Here is a 23,951-nt window from a genome sequence, read left to right as displayed (position 1 = left end):
TGGGGAACTTCCCAGTGAACATCATTCCCCTTCTTTGGACTGAAGAATATTCCTTGAGTTTACTTGATGTTTTCATCCATTGGGTACAGCTGGAGCAGCCGGTGGTGCTGGTGCTGAAGCAGCTGCCGCAGACTGGAAGAAGTGTGACATGGTAGCTAAGATTCTTGTTTCCTGCCCCCAACAGTCCATTTCCTTAAAGGATTATTATCAGCAAATCTGCCCTCAGGTAAGTCATTGTTGCATTTTACCACTTGAAGACTCACTACACTTTTTGTGAAAGTAGCTTTGAACATCCCAGGATATCTTCTTGTGTGGATAGAGGAAAACTGTAGGATCTTCCTTGGGGTCTAATGGGTGCTTTTGGGAGGTTGGCTGTTAGGAAAAAACCTCAAATGGAAGTTGTCATCTTATTCCTGATCTTTTGAACCTAGAGATTAACATTTCATTTCAGTAGATAGAATGATCATCTTATGGCGGAGCTATATCAGCATGAGCTTGAATAATCATAAGCCACTACAGTAACTTGTTAGTTGGAGTTCTTTGCACTGAAAGCCATGGTCTTGGAATACTCTGTTCTTTAGGGTTCCCAGGTGCTGAAGAGTAATATTGAAAAACCTGATGCAAATTTTTAAATGTATGAGTTTTATACATATCTGTTTGAGAATGAAGATAAAGCTAGCAGTTTCTAAAGAGTGACTTATAGCTAAAATAGCTTGGATGCTTAAAAATGTATGAACAGTCTCTTTGTGACATCTCTGGCAATTGAGCAGTGATTGATTCCTCAAAGGCTCTAACAACTTGAAGAGCTGGGATATTTCAGTGATTTATGAAGCTTCTCTTTTTCCCATTCCAGATTCTTGATTTATTGCACATTCAGGATAAATTGGTAGCCCGGCAATTTCAGAGAGTTGCTACTACTACCTTCTTGACCATGACAAGAGAACACCCTCAGTTGGCCACAGAATACTTGCTTCAGCCAGTGTTAGAGCCAATTCATCAATGTAGATGTACAGCAGGTAAAGGACTCACAATATAAGTATTTAGCCTGGAGAAAATGACTAGTTATTCCTGCTCCATCTTATCTTTATAGCACAGCTCCTTGGGAGTTGTCCCTCATAGCTTGCTTTTATGGATACGTGGTTTTTTGGATAACATATTTAAAACAGTGCCTTCTCCCAAATAGAATCGATCTTTGTAATGAAGTACAGTGAGGCAAAGCAAAGAAACCTAATGACCCTATCTAGAAGCATTTTATCAATGGAAAGCAGCAATCTGTAATCAATAATAAACAAAGAGGTGGTAGGCATATTTCATTGTTGGTCCTCTGTGATTACAGTTGGTTACTATATTGATTAGAGTTCCAAACATTCTTATTTTTTACATTATTTTGTTCATTGTGTAAACTATTCTGCTTTTTCCTTACATCCTTCTGCTTAGAAAGCTTCCCACCTTTATCCAAATTCTTCATATCCAATATCCTTTAGAGAATAATAATACTAGTCTATATTATTTGTCTCTTACTTTTTTTGACCACTTAATTATTTTCCCACTTCTATGCCACTATAGAAAGTGCTTCTTTGAGTATTGATCAATGTCGTGGGACATTACCTCTGTCTTTGGCCTTTTGGGGGTATATGTTGAATTGTTAGTGCAAGGTAGAATGTGGCATACTGCCACACAGATTTCCATGGCCATTAAGAAGTCACATGATTTAAAATGTCCACCAGCTTGAGGGAGTTTTGGAAGGAATATTCTCCAGTGGATTTGAAATCAGTCAAAGTTTGTAAAATAGAGTTAATTTTACTTGTCCTACCTCATGGGATTTTGGTGCAGAAAGAGCTTTGTAAACTTTAACACACCACTTCAATTAGTTATCATGGTGTGTTTTAAGAATGAATTCAATTGATTTTTTAAAAAAAAATTTGAAATTTTTTTTTTTAGGTTTTTTGCAAGGCAAATGGGGTTAAGTGGCTTGCCCAAGGCCATACAGCTAGGTAATTATTAAGTGTCTGAGACTGGATTTGAACCCAGGTACTCCTGACTCCAGGGCTGGTGCTTTATCCACTGCGCCACCTAGCCACCCCAAAGTTTTTTGAAATTTAAGTCAATCAGGTTAAGTGACTTGCCCAAGGTCACACAGCTAGGCAATTATTAAGTGTCTGAGGCCAAATTTGAACTTGGGTCCTCCTGACTGCTCTGCTACATTTATTGTGGGAGTTTCCTCTGCTGTGTCCTTACACATCCAGTTCAGGCCTTGTCTCACTTTCTCCAGGTCCTCCCCAGGGGAGTCTGACAGTTCTACAGTGGAAGGAAATCTACTTAAAACCTACAAGTTGTAGAATAGACTTGTAGACAAATTATAATATACAGTTAAAACTCTTTTTGGCTACTTCTCCTTATTCTGGAAGTTGTATACAATATAAAAGCAAAATAGAAAAAAATTATAATGAAAAACAATAAGTTCTGGGTCCCCCCTCAGCCCTTGCCTGACTCTGGATAGACGGGCCCTCTAGGTCTGGCCTGTTCCAGAGTCCTACCCCCCTGAGATGTGGGAGAGTTCAGGCTGACTGTGCCTTGTCCCCCTCCTTTTAGTTTCTCCTGGTGCTGGATCCTGCCAGATGGGGCCATTCTCCATTTAATATGCCTAACCTTCTTTTCTAGTTCTTCACTATTTTTGCATAGAATAAGTGACATCAGTGTAAAAGGTCATATCACATATTATTTTTTTTAAAAAGTGCAAAATTGGTACCTCTCAGAGCTATAGACAGAATTCTCAACAAAACAGGCAACTAGGTGGGACAGTGGGTCAGAGCCCTAGCCCTGAAGTCAAAAGGACCTGAGTTCAAGTCCAGCCTCAGATGCTTACTAGCTTTGTGACCCTGGGCAAGTGACATGCAGGGCCATCTCTAGTCTTCCTGATCTATATCTGGCCATTGGACCCAGATGAGGCTGATGACTGAGCATAGGCTCCCCCCCCCCCCCCCAATCCAGTTCATTCTTGGTCATAGCGTCACCTTGTCATGGTCTTCTTCCAGAATGAAGACATCATCAACCAAGCAATGCATAAGACAGAGCACCCCAGGTTGATTCCTACAGGTCCAAGAGTTGCTATTGTGCTTGTCTCCACCCGTCCCCCTGACCAGAGGACTTCTCCTGTAATTTATGTTCTGTTCTATGCAACACTGGAATTGCTTTTGTTAGAAAAGTCCTAATTAAGCAGTTATGGAATCTTTATTTCCCCATTTTATGTTCTCCAGAGGGGTCATCAGAGTGGGACTTATCACCAGGATCCATTGTGGTGAAGGAGGAGGAGCTTAGCCGTAGTCTGGAGGACATGTTCAAGGTGAGTCATTTCATGGTAACTGTTAGGGAGCTCTAACTTTAAGATTCGCACAGTTCTCTCTTGGGCCTGTTTTACTGATGAATGACCAGATTCAGAAGGACTATTAGTTGCCCAGGCAGGTGCATGGTTCAATGGACAAAGCATAGGATCCAGATTCTGGCTCAGACATTGGCCAGCAGGGTGACCTTGTTTACCTCAATTTCCTCAGCTGTAAAATGGGAGTTTCAGCTCATCTCATAGGGTTGTGGTGGGGATCCAAACCTGGGGTCTGGCTCAGTGGTCACTGTAGAAGTGCGTTAGGCCCAGAGGCAGGATTTCTGCTCTGTAGCTGATTTGGTATTCTTTTCATAACATCAGACTATGACCCAGCCTACTTTGTTCATCTCATGCTGAGTACAGATGTGAGTATCATCTCTCAAGGCTGTGGGAGTTAGGGCTGCCACATATAAACCCAGACTGCCCTGAGGCACGAGCACTGTCAAACTGTCCCTTTAGTGAAATGACAGAGATTTCTGTTTAAAGAATTTTTTTTCTGTTTGACTACTAAGGCGGCTCACAACATTGATTAAAGTACTTTCCATGAAATGCAGACTTGAACCCTGTCTCAAAGTCTGGTTTTTGGCATAAGACTTTTTCTTACCTGACCATCTGCAAGGATTGGTCAGAGTTAGAGCACATTGTGAAAGAAGTTTGGAAAGAGCTCTTGAATTTTGAAAGTCAGCATTTCAGGGTAAGTTAGAGCCATTTTGTGAAAACTTTAAATGCCAAAAGGGAGACATTTGTAATTGATTCTAGAGGCAATAAGGGACCACTGGAATTTGTGGAGCAGGGTGACTGAGTGAGACCTGTGATTTAAAATCACTTTGGCAGCTCTGGACTGGAGAAGGGAGAGAGTTAAGGTCAATTAGGAGGCGATTACAAGAGTCCAGGGAGATAGGATCAGAATCTGAATTAGGTTGGTGACCCTGGAAGAATAGGAATAGATGGGAGAAACCATGAAAATTGAATTGATTAAAAACCAAATTATTTTATGTCCAATTTTTATTGATGGTTGGGGAGGGCAGCATTTTTGTAGTGGATGGAGAAGCTGATCTTGGAGTTAGGAAGACATAGGTTTATTCCCTGGCTTTGAGCTTCCCCTAATCTCTTTGTGCCCTAGGCAACTCTTTAAAATTAAAAGTAGCAAGCACATGCCAGTCTACATTGTCACAAGAATATCTTCTCCACAAGCACCTGAAACTGATGGAATCCTAAGTCCAGAAAAGAAAAAAATGGTCTTTTTATTATATCACCTTAATTTCTGAATAAGACCCTCCTCCCCCACTTCTTGGAAAGTTAAAGAGAGGGAGGAACAGGCAGCTCAGCAAAAGTAACCAACATATCAACTAAGCCAATTTGAACAAAATCAAAATGAGGACATATAATGTATTTTTTATCTAAAACAACTAATATAGAACACTGCCAAGGAGAGAGAGTTTAAGAATCACTGGACTGCTAGAAAATCACCAAATAGAAAACATGAACATTCTATTTTAAGAAATCATAAATGAGGGGCAGCTAGGTGGTGCAGTGGATAGAGCACCAGCTCTAAAGTCAGCCCTAAAGTTTAAATCCAGCCTCAGACACTTTATAATTGCCTAGCTGTATGACCTTGGGTAAGTCACATAATGCTGTTGCCTTGCAAAAAAAAAGAGGGAGCAAATAGGTGGCACAGTGGATAAAGCACTGGCCCTGGAGTCAGTCAGGAGTATCTGAGTTCAAATCCAGCCTCAGACACTTAATAATTACCTAGCTGTGTGACCTTGGGCAAGTCACTTAATCCCATTGCCTTGTAAAAACAAACAAACAAAAAGAAAGAAATCATAAATGAAAACTGCCCAGATATATTGAAATCATGGGGCAAAGTAAAAAAAAATAAAAAGAATATTGGTCATCTCCTGAAGAAAAAAAAATAAAAATATTCAGGAATGTCAGCAAAACTCCAGAACTTCCAGGTCAAAGTAAAAATACTATAAGTGGCCAAGTTCATATACCAAAGAACCACAGGTCCTGGCAGCTACTACCTCTAAAGAAAAGTTCTTGTAATATTATACCCCAAAAAGGAAAAGAAAAAAATCAAGATTTGCTGTGAATGCTAAGTTAATAACACTCTTAACACTATAATAATAAGCAATTATAACAATTTTTGGTATAACTAAGAATAATTAGCCCTGCAAAACTTAGTATAAGCCTACAAGGGAAGATGCATTTGATATTAGATAAAGGACTTTCAAGCTTTCCTGATGAGCCCAAAACTAGAAAGAATCTTTGAAATGAAAACACAGGAGACATCAGAAGCCTAGCATTGTAAATACGTTTGAGCCGTTGGAAGTGGTTAAATGATGATTAAGTGTTTATATTCAAATAGGAAGAGATGAGTCCCTTCAGAATCCCTCTGTCTTCAAGAGTCACAGGAGTATAGAAAGGGAGCCCCAAGATCCGGAGGATAGTTCTTTTTTTTTGTTTGTTTGTTTTAAAAGAGGAAAGTAAAGGAAGAGAAAATAGAATACACTACAGCAAAAATCATGAAGGGTAGGTAGGAAGTTATTATTTCTTGTCATTGGAGCACAGAAGAATTTTAGAATACGTAATTGTTATCTTGACTGGATGAAGAAAAGAGGAGCACAGAAAGGGGATCAGACTACTTCATATATCAATTACCTATATAGTAATCTATGATTTTCTTTCTCCATCTTTTTTTGCAAAAAGAGAGATGGGAAAAGAGAGGAAAAGGAAACTTGTTGATTGTAAAAAGACTATTAATAGTAATAACTGCAAATGAATTGAATTCATCTATTAAATAAAGAGTAGTAGAAGGATTAAAAAAGCAGAATATAACAATAGGTTGTTTGCAAAAACATTTGAATCGTAAAGATTATGTAGATTTCATATGAGGGGTTGCAGCAAAGTTTCTCATGCCTCAGACAAATTAAAAAAAAAAACAGGAATGATGTGGATATTCATGTTTTACCAAAAAACCAAGCAAGTATACTACAGTTTGCTTTAAAGTACCATAGATAATGAAATATCAGGCAAGTAGGTGGGGCAGTGGATAGAACACCAATCCTGGAGTCAGGAGGATCTGAGTTCAAATCCAGTCTCAGACATGTAACAATTACCTAGCTGTGTGACCTTGGGCAAGTCATTTTACTCCATTGCCTTGCAAAAAACCAAATAAATAAATCGATAATAAAATATTATCTGTACCTAATATAGTATATGCAACTGAGTAGCAAAGTATCTAAGTAAGTACTTAAAGAAAAACCTAATCAAGTTACTGGAGAAAATCAAAAGTAAAACTATAATACTTGGAGATCTCACTGTGTCCCCTTCAGAACTATACAAATACAAACACAAAAATAAATAAGAAAGAAATTTGAGGGGGGCGGCTAGGTGGCGTAGTGGATAAAACACTGGCCTTGGAGTCAGGAGTACCTGGGTTCAAATCCAGTGTCAGACACTTAATAATTACCTAGCTGTGGTGGCCTTGGGCAAGCCACTTAACCCCATTTGCCTTGCAAAAAAAACCTAAAAAAAAAAAGAAATTTGGACTTGAAGAGAATTTTGAGAAAATTAAATATTTTAGATCACTGGTGATTACTTACTGGGAATTGAAAAGAAGATAGATATTCCTCCACTATGCATTACAGTTTTACAAAAGTTGACCATTAAAGAAATCTCATAAATAAATATAGGAAAGCAGAAATAGTAAACCCATTTTTATTTAGCACAATGCATTAAAAGTCATAAGGGCATTTGAAGAAAGTCTTCAAATTTAGAGGCCAAAAAAAAAACCCTGAAGAATATGTGGGTCAGAGAACAAATCGAAGAATAATAAATAATTTTATCAAAAGAAAATGACAAGAACACGACACATAATTTGGGGGAAGTTAAGCAAAAGTCATTGGGAAAAATTTATTTTTTCATTAATAAAAGAGAGAAAATAGACCTTTGAATTGAGGATGCAATGAAAAGAAAGCAACTACAGTATCCCTTCCACATATCAACTTTCCCCATCATGATTTCTTGATAGCACAAATAGGCATAAGAAATTAAATGAGAATTTACAATGTTCAGACATTGTAGATGACTCATGAAGGCTAGCAGACAGACAACACAGAAAATGTTTAGAAATTCAGAAATGCATAAAATATATGAATAGTATTGTATAATATCAACTTATCTTTTAATACCATAGTAATTCAGACTTCTTTGGTAAGAAGAGAGGGCCAAAAATTTTATGTGGATTTTCCAGATCATGGGGGGCACAACACTTCTAACCCCTGCAATGTGGAAGGATAACTTTATTTTTTAATTTAAAATTTTATTTATTTTGAGTTTTACAATTTTTCCCCCAATCTTACTCCCCCCCCCATAGAAGGCAATTTGTCAGTCTTTACGTTGTTTCCATGTTGTACATTGATCCAAATTGAATGTGATGAGAGAGAAATCATATCCTTAAGGAAGAAACAAAAAGTATAAGAGATAACAAGATCAGGCAATAATAAGATATCAGTTTTTTTCCCCTAAATTAAAGGGAATAGTATTTGAACTTTGTTCAAACTCCACAGTTCTTTATCTGGATACAGATGGTATTCTCCGTTACAGAGGCCCCCAAATTGTCCCCGATTGTTGCACTGATGGAATGAGCAAGTCCATCAAGGTTGATCATCACCCCCATGTTGCTGTTAGGGTATACAGTGTTTTTCTGGTTCTGCTCCTCTCCCTCACCATCAGTTCATGCAAATCCCTCCAGGCTTCCCTGAATTCCCATCCCTCCTGGTTTCTAATAGAACAATAGTGTTCCATGACATACATATACCACAGTTTGCTAAGCCATTCCCCAATTGAGGAACATTTACTTGATTTCCAATTCTCTGCCACCACAAACAGGGCTGCTATGAATATTTTGTACAAATGATGTGGAAGAATAACTTTAAAACCACAACCAAATAAAAAAACAAGTTCTGAAAATCAGAGATATAAACAAAAACCACAAACAAAAAGACCACTGAACCAATAAAAGTAAGAACTATTTTTAAAAAATGATAAAATAAACGGTTACCAGATCTCATTATTTATTTATTTTAAGTTTTAGAAAAGTTTTATTTACTTTGAGTTTTACAATTTTCCCCCCAATCTTGCCTCCCACCTCCTACAGAAGGCAGTTTGTTAGTCTTTACATTATTCCTATAGTATGCATTGATCTAAGTTGAATGTGATGAGAGAAAAATTATATACTTAAGGAAGAAACATAGTATGAGATATAGCAGAATTAGATAAGACAACTTTTTTTAAATTAAAGGTACATAGAAAGTCTTGATCTTTGTTCAAACTCCACAATTCTTTCTCAGGATATTGATGATATTCTCCATCGCAGATATCCCAAAATTGTGCCTGATTGTTGCCCTGTTGGTATGAGTAAGTCCATCAAGGTTGATCATCACCCCCATGTTGCTTTTAGGGTGTATAATGTTTTTCTGGTTCTGCTCATCTCGCTCAGCATCAGTTCATGCAAATCCCTCCAGGCTTCCCTGAATTCCCATCCCTCCTAGTTTCTAATAGAACAATAATGTTCCATGACATACAGATACCACAGTTTGTTAAGCCATTCCCCACTTGATGGACATTCACTCATTTTCCAATCCTTTGCCACCACAAACAGGGCTGCTATGAATATTTTTGTACAAATGATATTTTTACCCTTTTTCATGATCTCTTCAGGGTATAGACCCAGTGGTGATATTGCTGGATCAAAGGGTATGCACATTTTTGTTGTCTTTTGGGCATAATTCTAAATTGCTCCCCAGAAAGGGTGGATGAGGTCACAGCTCCACCAACATAATGTTTTTTAAAAAAGGAACAAAATCAAATTACCGTTGTAAAAAATAGTTAACTAAAAAGGATATCAGACAAATTATTACAAACAACTTTGGCCAATTATATGCCAACAAAACTGTAACTTAATGAATTATATGGATATTTATAAAAATAGAAATAACCCAGATAAAAAAAAACAAAGTATAGAGAATTTAAATAATCTAATCTCAGAGAAAGAAACCAAATAAACCAAAAATGGAGGCCTAAAGGAAAAAAAAGTCACCTTAAAATGATAGATTTTGTCTTCAAACTCCAGAAGTCTGGGATCTTTTGGAATGTGGAAATTTAAAGAATTGTAATTATATGTGTCACATGTGTAGAAAATTAGTATCTTCACGATCCAGAGTCCCAGGGGTTTTCCAGAAAGGTCACACACAGGTATCTCTTATGTACAGCTTCAGGATGAATACTTTGAACACAGGGATCTGAATTGACAAAAAATAGATGAAAATTTCTGCCAGCACCATAATATAATTAAGATTCATGGAATTTCAAAATGGAGGAGATCTTAGCTTTGGTCTTGTCCATCATATTTCAAGAGTTGCAGCTCAAACCTGAGGGTCTCAGCTGACCCTCTGGAAGAAGGCAAGAATGAGTGAAAAGAAGGCAGGACCAAAGAGCCACGGCCCTTCAGGTGCACACTGAGGGCTTCTGAGTGCCCTTTGGCAGGTGTGAAGGAGAAGGGCTGGCTCCCTCCTCCAACGACTGCATGTGAAGCCTGCCCAGTTCGGAGCTGGCTGTGGAAATGCTGGGAGCCCAAAGGGTCTGGAATGTAACAAAACCAGGAAGGAAGCAGAGAAGAGTAATTATTCCTTCGACAGGGTGTTGGCAGCCAAGGTGCCCTGAGAAAACAGAGGGAGAGTTTATGGTGGAGAAAAAGGTAAATATCGTGCAAAATTCTGCAACAAAGGACATATTGTCTCTGCTCATCATGTGTTAATACTAAATTATAGAGTGTATCTTTAGAGACAGGAAATTATGAAAGCATCCTAGAGGGTAGAATTGATCCAACAACTGTGGGGCAAGGAGAGGCATTTGATTGAGAGAGAGATGATTGTGAAGATGTGGTGGTAGCATTTCCAACTATGGCTTTCTGTTGCTTTCTAAGTACCTCTTAGAACATAGGAATTGGGTCTTTTTGTCTTATTATTGTTATTTTAACTCATCATTCAGAATAAACGTCAGTAAAACAATAATCAGAATAAATAAAGAGCAAATCTCCAACCCAAGCCCCCAAATTTGAACCATTTCTATAGAGAGACTAAATAGTCATAAAACAAGATTATTACATACACTTTCCAAAATTAAAAAAGAAAAAGCCCATTGTTTTGTGGCCCTTCCTGAATCTCTGTGTACCTAAAAAAGTTCCATCTGTGTGTGTGTGTGTGTTTGTGTTTGTAATCAATGTATAGGATTCTTGTTTTACTTGTGTTATTTTAATATGTAATTTTTGTATTTCCATGTTTTCTTCTGACTTACAGCAGTGTAATATTCCATCCCATTAATATGCCATAATTTATCCAGCCCTTCCCCGTTATTTGATACATAGATTATTTCAGAATTTTCATTTTTGCAACTAAGAATAAAAATATTTTATAACTAGGATCCTTTTTTCCTTTTATTTAATGTTATCTTTAGGATAAAGTCTTTAAGCAGTGGTATTGCTAGGTCAGTTGTCAACGAATATACAATTCCACAATCAATAATAATAAAAAGGGGCAGCTAGGTGGTAGAGTGAATAGAGCACAAATCCTGGAGTCAAGAGGACCTGTGTTCAAATTCAGATTCAGACAGTTGATACTTATTTGCTGTGTGACTTTGGTCAAGTTACTTAATCCCCACCACTTCACAAAAACCAAAAATAATCATAATAATAATGCCAATTCTCATTAACTTTAACAATATTAATTCAATATAAACTGTTATCAGATATTCCACTCCAAAGGTAGAAAAAGTGAGGTAGGGAAAAATTTGAGAGAAATCAGGGTTAAGGAAGAAGGAATAAGAGAAACGAAACATTTGTAGATGACATAAAAGCTTCAGGCCTCTATAATCATGAATGTTTTTTTGGAGTAAAAATAAGTACAGTAGATGTTGTATATGACAAGTACTAAATAACACCATTAAAAATAAAATAGATTCTGTTTTAACAAAGAGAAAGACTTGTAATTGATGTGGGAGTTATCTTAGGGTCAGCTGTCTATATACTGTCAGATCATTCAACTAACTTGTCAAAACTAAGATCAAAATTAGTAATAAGTAAGAAAAAATAGGTGTGAGAAAAAGATAATGTCCTGTTGAAACCACTTAACCCCGAAGTATTTTAATAAGTAATTAGAAATAAATAATGAGAAAGGAACAACAGAAATGATATCAGCATTGACTACAGTAATTTCATCCAAAAGTTTATCTAGTGTAAATTAATTTTCACAAAAAGGAGATCAAAAGAATCTAGAAAGTGAATTAGTAGACAAATATCTGAGCTATTTGCCAAAGGCAACACTAGGTAAAAATATAAACTTGTTTATGAAAACTTAATGATATAAGATTGATGAATAATTATGAACAATTTTGTTTCATAAAGTAGAGAGAAACTGGAGGGCAAAACCAATTTAAAGAAAGTTTGCCAAGAGATCTAACTGAGCAAAATCATCACAACACCAGTCAAGGTTGATTGTGGAAGGAAGTCTTCAAACAGAAGAAAAATGGAAAGGACTTGCATAAGCCATTTTAATAAACTGTTTTCCTCGCTGGAGATAGTAGAACTATCACACCTGAACCACGATAATCACCATCCAAGATGTGGCTAATAGAGGAGAACTAGCATCAAAGAGAACAAAGGTGAGGGGCAGCTAGGTGGCATGGTAGATAGAGCACCAGTCCTGGAGTCAGGAGTACCTGAGTTCAAATCCAGCCTCAGACATTTAATAATTGCCTAGCTATGTGGCCTTGGGTAAGCCACTTAACCCCATTGCCTTGCAAAAACTTTAAAAAAGAGAGAGAACAAAGGTGGAAAGAGAAACTGAATTAAACCAATTTTATTTCTCTCCATGCTCAGCTTTTCCTTTTCTACACTGAAGTCAATAAGTATCAGTATATTTTGATTTGTTATGCTTAAAATTAAAAAGAAAAATATTTCAGTCACTCACTAGCTGTGTGATCGTAGTCAGTCACTTAACTCAGTTTGCTTTAGTTTCCTAGTCTGTCAAATGAGCTGGAGAAGGAAACAGGCAAATCATTCCAATATCTTTAGCCCAAAAAATTCCCAAATGGGATCACAGCATCAGACACAATTGAAAATGACTAACCAAAAAAAAGACAAAAATGTCCTCTTATTAAGGTAGAACTGTATACTATTATATATTTGTTGGCAAAAAAATCTGTCAATTTGTAGACATCTGTGCTTGAGAAGATAACATTGGGAGGATGTTGAAGGGCCAATATACAAAATATCCCAATGAGCAGAATATGCTAAGATCTTTTCAGTCCTAAAAAATGACTAAGACCAGAAGTCATTGCTGAACTATATGCTTACTGCCCTATCCATACCAAATTTTGGAGAGCTATTGTCCTTATGTGAATTGAAGATATCTTTAATGGGACTATTAGTAGGGAACAAAAAGCTTTCCCAACAAACATTCACTAGTGAAACATACCTTTACCATTTCACGATTAACTGCAAGATAGAGATGTAAGATTCCATTGTGCTTCTTTGTAGATGAGAGCTCTTTTATAACCAGGTGTTTCTCATCTATCCATGATTATCTTTTCAGATTCTTTGGAAGATTTAATAAGATCATTGTCCCTCTGGGAGTCAACATCCAAGGAGTCCCAAAACCAGGAGTGGGGTGCACCCCAGCTCCAGCCACTGGGATGGGGGAGCCATCAGCAGCCGAGGGGCTGGCGGGTTCCCCAGGGGGATGAGCCCCTCCTGTCTGGGTGGAGAGGCTGTGTTCTGATTGCATTGAGGATCCTGGAAGAGAGCGGTAGTCCCTGCAAGGAGTCTGAAAGATGAAGCAGATGAGACTGTTTATTGCCTAGATTTCCATGTCCTGTGGGATTGGGTCTGGTGGAGCAGCAAGAAAAGAGTGGGCCAGGTTGCTATTAGAAAGCAGGGCCCTACCTGGGCTGCTGTCATATATATGCCTTCCAGAAGGGTGAAAGCGGCTGGTGGTCAGCAACCTCACTGATGGTAAATTATTTAACTTGAAAAGGTAACAAGCCAAGACCAAAGTGGAGAGAGAGTTGATGCATACCTTATGTTCACAGATAAGTATGTGCTCAGTGCAGCCTCTGATCTAAGATGCAACAAAGCCTGGCTCCATCCTCTGCTGCTCATGCTAATTTGACCCAACTTTAATCCAAGAAAACCCAGGTGCTTCATCAACCAGCACCACACCATCCATACATGGAATCATTGGTTACAGCCAAAGGAGAAGTTTTGAACCCTGTGGACAGGTTCACGTACTTTGGCCATGTACCTTCTGGGCATGTGGCCTAGAGATGATGAGGTTGATGAATGCATTGCCAGAGCTGGCTCAGCATTTGAGAGGCTCTGTGTGCTGACATTGCTTGTGCCAGTGAAACTTGGACCTTCTAACAGCACCATGCCAGGAAATGGAATCACTTCCCTTTAAATTGTCTTAGGAAGATTCTGAAACTCCCCTGGCAAGATAAGGTACCCTGAGGTCCAGACTCTACTGCCCCCCCCCCCCCAAGAGGCTGACCACCTTGCTTGAATGACACCTAGACCTAGGGCAGGGTGTCAGAAGAAGCGATAGAAGACACTCATCTCTCTTTGGAGAATTCTAGAATAAAGAACTCAGCATGGCATGCCCACCTCACAGAAATTACTGTGCTCCATGAGCAATGAGATGTCCAGATTTGGAGCCATCTCATTTCCTAATGTTCACAACAGCCCTTTGTGCCCAACCTTCAGTGGAGCCTTCCGACTCATCCTGGTCTGGTCTAGTTAGCCATCCTCAGATGCTCCGTATCTTGCCTCTGGTCCAGTGGTAGAGAACAAAGGGCAGCAGCCAACCAGGAAATTGCACAGTTCTTTCCTTGGGCTTCCTGTGAAAGCAAAGCCCTCTCTTTAGTAACACTTTACCAGTGTAGCTATGAAAGTAAAACATGGAATACCACCTTATAATTTGGTACCTCATCATTCTTTCTGGTGCTCAGCAGAATAAGCTGAAACTTATTTTCATCTCCCAGTCATTTGATTTGATTTGATTTGATTTTTTTAACTCAAGATTTTATTTTTTAAAGATACCTCAAATGATATCACATGTTTGCCCACTACATCAGAGAAAGATTAAAACTTAAAAATGGAAAGGCATCATAAAATGAGAGAGAAACCCTAATGAATAAATGTCATCCCAATACTACTTAAAACTGGTTTCACATTTTGGGGCCAGTAATGATGAAATGAAAGCATCAAAAATATTTATAGCAGCCCCGTTTGTGGTGACAAAGAATTGGAAATCGAGTAAATGTCCTTCAATTGGGGAATGACTTAACAAACTGTGATATATATATGTCATGGAACACTATTGTTCTATTAGAAACCAGAGGTACAGGAATTCAGGGAAGCCTGGAAGAATTTGCATGAACTTGTGCTGAGATGAGCCGAACCAGAAGAACATTGTACACCCTAACAGCAACATGGGGGTGATGACCAACCTTGATGGAGTGGCTCCATCAGTGCAGCAGTCAGATACAATTTGAAGGGTATCGGTGATGGAGAATGCCATCTGTATCCAGAGAAAGAATTGTGGAGTTTCAACAAAGACTATTTACCTTTAATTTAAAAAAAAATACTGTTATCTTATTAAGTAATTTTGCTATCTCTTATACTTTATTTTTTTTCCTTAAAGATATGATTTCTCTCTCATCACATTCAACTTAGATCAATACCATGGAAACAATGTAAAGACTAACAGACTGCCTTCTGTTGGGGGAAGGAAGTGAGATTAGAGGGGAAAATTGTAAAATTCAAAATAAATAAATACATTTTAAAAAAAACTTAAAAATGGAAAGGCATTCATAAAATGAGAGAGAAACCCCAATGAATAAATGTCATCCCAATACTGGTAAAAACTGGTTTCACATTTTGGGGCCAGTAATGATGGAATGAAAGCATCAAGCTATTTTAGATGGTGCAGAAACACTAATAATGAAGAGAACAGCACTTGCCTAATTTCTCTACCTTTGTCATATATCTCATCTATTTCACTGATGTAAGAGATATGCTCTTGACTTTCAAATAAGTTGTACCCCTATATAAATATGTAGGTATTTATAAGCAAATTATGTATAAGAAAATAAAAGTATCTTCCTAATACGTAAAATTCAAAACTGGACATTTAAACATTTATTCATTTTCTGTTTTTAAGTAATTTGTTTCTAATTACATGTTTAGACAATTTTTAAATACTTTTTTTATAAGATTTTGAGTTCCAAATTTTTCTCCCTCCCTCTTTCCCTCTTTCCCTCTCTCCTCTGTAAGCAATTTTATTTAGATTATATTTGTGCAACCATGCAAAACATATTTCCATATTAGTCATCCTGTTCATTTTAAATGACTTTATTACTGTCGGAAGTTTCACTGTTAAATATGTGTGGTAATACCTTATCTAGCTGGAGCTCACTTAATTGGAGATATACTTGGTACCTCTGGAAGGATCAGGAAGGGGATTTAGGTAGAGATTGTCAGGCCCCCCTCTGAGCCTACTTACTCTTATTTTGTATATAGTTCTAACAAATTTGGATTTTGCTTTAATAAGCCAGCATAAAATTAGAAACAAGTACATTTTAATATTTAAGATCTTCAAAATGTGCTGATCCTGAAAGCATTTATTGATAAATGTTTATACAGCTGGCCAGATGGGGTAGAATCTTAGGGGATTCTAAAATTTATTCTCATTCTGGGCATAAATGATAAAGCCAGGGAATACCTGAAAAATAGTAAAGGAAAAAAAAGTTGTTAGTTTTGTATGAACTAGGAGCTACTGAATTTATTCACCTTTGCCAAGGCAGGATTAGGGAATATGTGTGAATTCTTTCCTGACAAGTCCAGGAAGTGGGAAATGTTTGAGACTGAGGCACTTACTCAAAGGCCCCCTGGTCTTGATAATTTTCTCTCGGTAAGACAGATAAATCAATAAGGGCTGAAGATAGCCATGAAATCATGTTTGAACATGACTTATGGAATACTTGTATAATACATGAAAAATCGATTATGTTTAGATTGAATTTCCATATTTTGAGAAGCTTTCTATTCACATAATTGCAAAATTTGACCCTGTATTCCGTTGTGTTTTTTTTTTTAATAGGTTTTTGTAAGGCAAATGGGGTTAAGTGGCTTGCCCAAGGCCACATAGCTAGGTAATTATTAAGTGTCTAAGACTGGATTTGAACCCAGGTACTCCTGACTCCAGGGCCGGTGCTTTATCCACTGTGCCACTTAGCCGCCCCAACCCTGTATTCCTTTACTGTAAAAACAATAATAACATCAACAACAAAATCTCTCATCTTACTCTTGTTCCTCTCTTTCCCCTCCTTTTTTACAACCTCATCTCCACTGAACTGATAAATAACATTTAAGGTGTGCAACAAATCTTTCTCAGAATATGTTTTTAAAAATAAATTTTCTAATGCCTTTCTTGAGTGAGTTAACAGTTATTTTAGTTAATCCTCCCACCCTTCCCTTTCACTCAAAGAGAAATTCTGAATTTTCTCTTGGCACAAAGAAAATTATTAAGCAAAAACAGCCTTTAGAGTGACCTTGCTTCTTCTGCCCTTGTTAGATACAAGCCACTCCCTATATACCCACTCCTCAGCTCTTTACTTTGAGGAGAGGTAGTTTTCATCATCCATTTTTAGGGCCATTACTATTTATTCATGATGTTTTAATCTACATTGTTGAGGTGATTATGTCTACTCTTATTTTGGGGCTATTTATTTCACTCTTCATTTTTAAAAGAGAAATTAAAATGCCTGCCTTATTATTGTTAAAAATAAATGATCAAATGAAATTTATGCAAATCACTTGTTGAATCTTAAAGTACCTGATAAGTGTTAAATATTGGGAGTAACATTATTTTGGTCTGTATATCTGATTTCATCATGATTTATTATTAATAATATGATGCTCAGTTTTGCTGAATATAATTGCAAAGTAACAGAGGGCCTTCTTATGTCTGAGATAATCCCTCAAAGGTCTCTTGAGGAGAAAATGATAGCTTAATTGACTAGACTGCATTGGCCTGAAAAGTCAGTTTCTGTCAGATTCCCTTCCAAAATACTCTTTGGCATGAAGATAGGTAATTTTTTTTTTTTGTTCTCTTTACTTCACTTTTCTTTTGTGGAATCTCTGCTTGTACCTACAAATTAACAGGCTGGTTTGGACTGGAGCAAGGAGATAAATGAAAAACATAAGCAGGATAGCTGTTCAAAATGCAGCTATAAATGAACCAATAGGGAAGCATTTTGCTCAAGTCTGTATGATAGGAAATCATTGGACTGAACATGCATGGAAACATGGACAAGAGCCATGAGAAAGTCTCTGTAGGGTCAAATATATATTGGATTATTTGATTCATTAAGTTCTGTAATATCGTCTTTTTATGATAGTGAACTGTGTATGAGAATCTTTTCCATACTTAAAACCAGAAGCAGCACCTTTTCAGCAGTAATGAAAGTTTCGATTTCTTTTAACCATTCAGTCTTTACTTTCTTTTCAGCCCATTTCATACCCCCAGGGGTAGTTAAAGCTTATTATGATGGAAGACAGATTTGTAGAGGGAGATGTGATAGGTCTTGAAGTGAAATTTTTTTCTACAGTTTTTGCTTAGGGATTTAAAATTTATACAACTGGTTCAGGATGGTACAGTTAGGACAGTGTAGGGTAATAGGACAATATAAAGGATATCTAATGATTGTGGGCACCCAAATCTGATTGAATCGAGACTCTGAAAATTCTACCACGTTTCATTTGGAAATATAGAACATTTGAATTTTATCCACCCACATTTTTCACTACCAAAAGTAATTTAGTCAAAAGGAGAGGAATGGAAGAAGCAAGCAGGTGTACATTCATTGTCTTCAAATTTTATGTGTATTTGGTACAATATTCCCAGAATGCTCAAGTGCAAGTTTCCTGGGTTTTTTCTTTTCTTCATTTTACAGTGTCCAGAGTTCCCATTTTGCAGTAAACTAAGTTTCAGAATGGGTGTAGTTTTCCACTAGGAGAAAATTATCTACAATCTGAATTGAGAAGAAATATCTTATTTTAGCATGCATGTACAGGGAACCTAGGTTCCCCTTAATGCTGATAGGTATTAGAAATTAAATGGTAGTAAAGGAAGAAAAAATGTTAAGTATCCTACTACCTTCTCTTCTCCTGTGTGATAACACTATTCATTTTAGAAATTGTGGCTTAAGTAAACTGTGTCCTTTTTCTCATCTAATTGGAATGTCTGAAATTAGAATTTCTTCATGTGATACAAGGTTTTACTCTTTTCTGAATCCAAGCACATTTTTGCCAAATGAATTAAAATCATCCAATGTTAGAACTGCAAAATGGGCCCATCCCACTTCCTCTTCTACGAAGGTTGTTGTTATTGTTTGTCTTTTGTTTTCAAAGAGGGCAGTGATATCCAGAAGGTTGATCTCCTAACTTGCAAGTGAATTGAATTGAAATGAGGGAGGACTGTGCTAAGTCACTTCACTTTGTTCTCTGGAGTCATCTGGGTCCAGTGGCCAGATATGAATCAGGATGACTGGAAATGAAGCCCTGTGGTCAAGCATTGGGTGTCCCCAAAGGCTTAAAGCATTTTAAGCTTCAGATGTGTGGATTGTCCTGAGACTCTTGGGGCATCTTGTATAGAACAGTCTCATATATACCTTAACAAGACTTTTGTGGGTGCAAAGGCCCTTCAGTAGGGGGAGTAGCTGAATGAATAGCACTGTAAAAATTGGATGTGATATTCTTTCTTGCAGAAAACTTAAAGTTAACAGTGGCCTAAAGGCCCAGGCCATCAGGGGCATCTTGCTTTGTTTTCTTATGTGTTGCTTTCATCCCAGTTTTTAAATAGCTTCAGTCAGCACTTTTATCAGAAGGACCAGAATTCTGTTAACCATGGGATCAGATGTCAGATTGTTAGGGATTGAAGATAGCCCATGACTCATTTAATCTCTCCGTGGTTCATTCAGGTCCTAGCTTGTGCTTAATTTCAGTGTTTGAATCAAGAACAGTGACTTAAATCAAGATGAAGCCTCTTCTTGGTTGGGATCTTGAGTTGTGCGTCTTTGGTGAAGCAGAGTGGAGTGTCAGGACAGGTTCTTCTAACTGATCCCCAATTTAATTAGCTGTTTTTGCTGAACTCTGTTTATTACTTAAGTCTAGGAGTTCTTCACCTGACATCCTTGAACTTTTAAAAAATAATGTGATAATTGTATTGCAATATAATTTTTACCTTTATCATCCTATATATTTTGTGCATTTAAATACATTATTATGAGAAGGGGCTCTCACCAGTCTGTCAGAGTGACCAAGAAACAAATAAGGTTTAAAAAAATCCTGTACACACCCCATTCTCTGTGGCCAGGTAGGATTTTTTTTTTAAGGAAGTGACATTAGACCATGAGGTCTTGGAGTGATTTTTCAGGAGATGCAATAGATTATGATTCAGTATTACGGTAAGAAATTGTAATGAGCTATTTAACAACATAGTAAAAGGCTGTAGAATGGGTTCCAAGTTAGATCAATATCTCCTTCTGGTTGTTAACTTAATACTTGTTTCATTGATTAGAAATAAAAATACAGGTTATAGCATTTCCTCTCTCTTATCATCTTTGTTTTCTAGTTTTATTTCTTTTTAGCCATCCTCCACAGAGATAAGTTCAGTCACTAGATTGTTGAAGGATATGTCTTTTCATGAGGTTCATTTTTTAAAGAGCTAGCCCTTGTCTTTAAGCAGTTACCTGATTTCTGGCTTCTTCCAGTGTTTGAACTCCTAAGTGTGTTGGTCAGCGGTGTTGGAGTAGTTTTGAATTTTAGCTAAAATGGGAGATCACAAACTAAAAGGAATGAGGAAACCCACAGATGAGGCAGCCCTGACATGGGGGTCACCAACACGTCTGATTCTATTTGTTAATCCAGTGTATTCTGAGATTTAATGCTGATTCTCCCCTCTGTCTACTGACTCCTTCTCTGCTTCTAGCAAACATGCCCAGGTCTCCTTGTTCCTGTCCTTAAAAAACCTTCATTTGACCCTATCATTCCCTTAAGCTATCATCTTATATTTCCTATTCCTTTCTCAGACAAACTGAGAAAGCGCTAACTGCATTTGGTACCTCTTCTTCCTTTCTTCTTCATTCCATTTTAAAATGGTTCACCAGTACTGTTCTTTTTATAATATCATAGCTATTTCTCAATGACCCTCTTAACTCTTCGGTAGAACTCTCCTATGTAACTAAGATATATATATATATATATATATATATATATATATATATATATATATATTTAAAGCAAATCAACACAGTCAAATCTGAAAATGTATGTCTTACTTCACACCTCTTATGAACCACTTTTATTCCAAGAGAAGGGAGGTATACTTTGCTATCATTAATCAGAATTGTTAAGTCTTTCATTGTGCTTTTCTTTTACATTACTATTGTCATTCTGTACATTATTGTCTGGATTCTGCTTATTTTGTTCTGCATCAGTCACATGTCTGCCCACATTTTTTTGAATTCTTCTTTTTTGTCAGTTCTTTTATTTCCTGTTTTAGTCACATAAAACCATCAATTTAGGCATCCCTCAAGTAATGGGTCCTTACTTTGTTTCCAGTTTTTGGCTATTTTAAAAAGTAGCATGTAGATATTTAAATATTTGAATAAACAAAATAGTAATATAAATATTGCTATAAATATGGGTGTGTCTGTGTGTATTTCTGTGGAACCTTTGATATTATCTTTGACTAGGGCTTTGCTTATACCAATGTTATTGCTAGGAAGACAGTTCTATATAGTTTAGTGATTTAGGGGATTTAATTCTTAAATGATTAGATTGATGCATAGATCCACAAACAGTGTATGAATGTGCCTGTTTTATCACATCCCTTCCAGCATTTATCATTTTTGTCTTCTGGTCATCTCTGCCAGTCTAATAGGTCAAGTTGTTCTAATTTGCATTTTGTTAGTGATTTGGTGTGTTCTTTCATATGGTAATTGTTAATTGCATTTTTTTTTTTTGAAAACTGACTTCATAGTATTGGACTGTTTTCTGATCCAGGTAGGACTTTTGTTCTTGTATATTTGTATCATTTCCCTTTACAATTTGGATAGCAAACAGATATCAGATTTGCTTCAGAGGTTACTTCCCCATCCCCGACTTCTCTTTATTCTAGTCATATGTATTTTCTCAATTTTAAAAGTCAGAACTGCTCATTTTGTTTTCTGCTAACAACTCTATCCCATAAAAGATTAAGATTTCCCCTCATTAACCACAGTTGCAAAGGGTACCTCCTCCTGACCCCTTCTAATTTTTAGATGATGTGACCATTTATGTTTAAGTCACATATCTATTTGAGGTTTGTTTCCTTCTCAACCCTTTGCAGTTCAGTTTATGGTCCCACCCCTTCATTGAAGCTGCTGTCTACAAGATAAGCAGGGTTTCTGACTACATAAATATGACAGCCTTTTTTCAAACCTCATCTTCCTTTGCTCTGTCACATTTTAAGTCCTTTTTAATCTCTCTTGGATGACTTTGCCTTCCTAGGTTATAGTCCTTTTTCTCTCATCTGTCTAACCATTCCTTTACAATTCCTTCACCAGATCTATATGTCCTTCACCTCAGTTTCTCTCCAGAGGCTTTCTGGCCCTTTCCTTTTGTCTCCCAGCTGACAATGCTCAGATCTACCAGTCCTGGCCCTCTCTGCTGACTCCAGTCTTGCCCTTCAGACCTCTTAGCCCTGACACCTAATGGACAACTTAAACTCAGCCCATCATCATCTTGCCCTCTAAACTGTTTGCCTGTCAGTGTGGAGGACAGCACTGTGCTTCCAGTTCCTCAGGCGTACCACCTGGGAGGCTCACTTGAATTTCTCACTAGCTCTCCCTCGAAGGCCTCTCCCCATCCCCAGTTGCCAGGACCTGCTGATCTCATTGTTGCAGTCTCTCTCCAAGGTGTCCCCTCTTCTTTCCTTTGACCTCCCTACCTGGTACAGGTTCTCATCACCTCACACTTCAGGTGGACTTATCTGTCTCAAGTCTCTCCCTACTTGAATCCATGTCCTCTCCCTACTCATTGAGCTCCACGTGTTTCCCAACATCCCTCGAATAAAGCACAATGTTCTGTTTGGCCTTTAAAGGCCTTCCTAGCCTTGCCCTCTCCTGCCTTTCTGGTCTTACATCTTTCTCCTCTCCATGTACCCTTCCATCTAGTCTCACTGACCCGGGTGGTCCCTGTTGCTTGGATCCAGGCATTCTCTTTGCTTGGAAGGCTCTCCCTCAGTCTCCCTGGCTTCCTTCATGTCCCAACTCAAATCTTGTCTCCTAAAGGAAGTCTTCTCCAGTCTCTTTTAATTCTTTTTTCTTTCCTTTTAATTATTTCCTCTTTATCCTTTATAGAGCTCATTTGTACATAATTGTTTGATAATTGATGGACTGATAATTGATAAGCTCCTTGTGGGCAGGGACTGTCTTTGTTCTTTTTTTGTGTTCCACACCTTCGTGATGGCACATGGTAGGCTCTTAAATGTTTATTGGCACGCTGGTCTCTCTCACTCTGCATTCTTGATGAACTCTTGGGTTCAGTTGTCACCTGTCTGTGGGTCATTCCCCTATTGAGCTGTCTAACCATGTTCTCTCCCTCTTGAGTTAGTCTTACATGAACAGTTGCCTGATGTTCTCATATGATGTCCTAGAGGGTTCAGAATGGAGCCCATCTTTCTTTTTTTACCCTGCCCTTCCAACCTTTTCCTCTTTCTTTGTGTATCCTTTTTCACACTGTATGCAGTCACCCAGGAATCTTCTCTGGATTAACATAAATTGAAATTGTTTTTCCTTTTTTCTTCTCTCATCCCCTATTTTGACTTGAAGGGCAACTAAGTGGTGCAGTAGATAGAGCACTGACCTTGGAATCAGGAGTTTGGGAGTGTGAGTCTAGCCTTAGGTGCTTGCCACTTACTAGCTGTGTGATCATGGGCAATTCACTCAATCCTGACTGCCTCGCATCCAGGGCCTTCTCCAGGCATCCTGATTCATATCTGGCCACTGGACCCAGGTGGCTCTGGAGGAGAAAGTAAGGCTGGTGATTTAGCATAGCATCCCCCTCACTCAAATTCAGTTTGCATGCTTATCATGGCATCACCTCCCTGGTGTCACATTCTTCTTTGAAGGACAAGCATTGACTTGTCCATTCATCTTACTTTAGAAGAAAAGTTCATTCATATTTTAATGATTTTTTAAAGATATTTAGAAAACTTACTCTTTAATGAATTCTCAGTTCTTTTCATCTTTATTTGAGAAACATGAATCTTGTGTGTTGTACTTAAAGAATGCTTCTTAGGGGCGGCTAGGGGGCGCAGTGGATAAAGCACCGGCTCTGGAGTCAGGAGTACCTGGGTTCAAATCCTGGCTCAGACACTTAATAATTACCTAGCTGTGTGGCCTTGGG

General features: G+C 37.7%; 1 protein-coding gene across 1 annotated transcript in view; it reads left to right on the top strand.

The window, feature by feature from the left end:
* The window catches only part of TANGO6 (transport and golgi organization 6 homolog), a 226,473-nt gene that overhangs the window by 18,083 nt on the left and 184,439 nt on the right, over positions 1 to 23,951 (top strand). Inside the window, exons 5-7 of the mRNA XM_074200615.1 lie at positions 90 to 226; positions 854 to 1,016; positions 3,258 to 3,343. Coding sequence (XP_074056716.1) covers positions 90 to 226; positions 854 to 1,016; positions 3,258 to 3,343 — 386 coding nt within the window. The remainder of the gene's footprint in view (positions 1 to 89; positions 227 to 853; positions 1,017 to 3,257; positions 3,344 to 23,951) is intronic.

The sequence above is a fragment of the Macrotis lagotis genome, chromosome 1, assembly GCF_037893015.1.
Source record: "Macrotis lagotis isolate mMagLag1 chromosome 1, bilby.v1.9.chrom.fasta, whole genome shotgun sequence".
NCBI classification, from domain to species: domain Eukaryota; kingdom Metazoa; phylum Chordata; class Mammalia; order Peramelemorphia; family Peramelidae; genus Macrotis; species Macrotis lagotis.
Note: the sequence above shows the minus strand (reverse complement) of the source record. Positions and strands in the feature narration are given on the sequence as shown.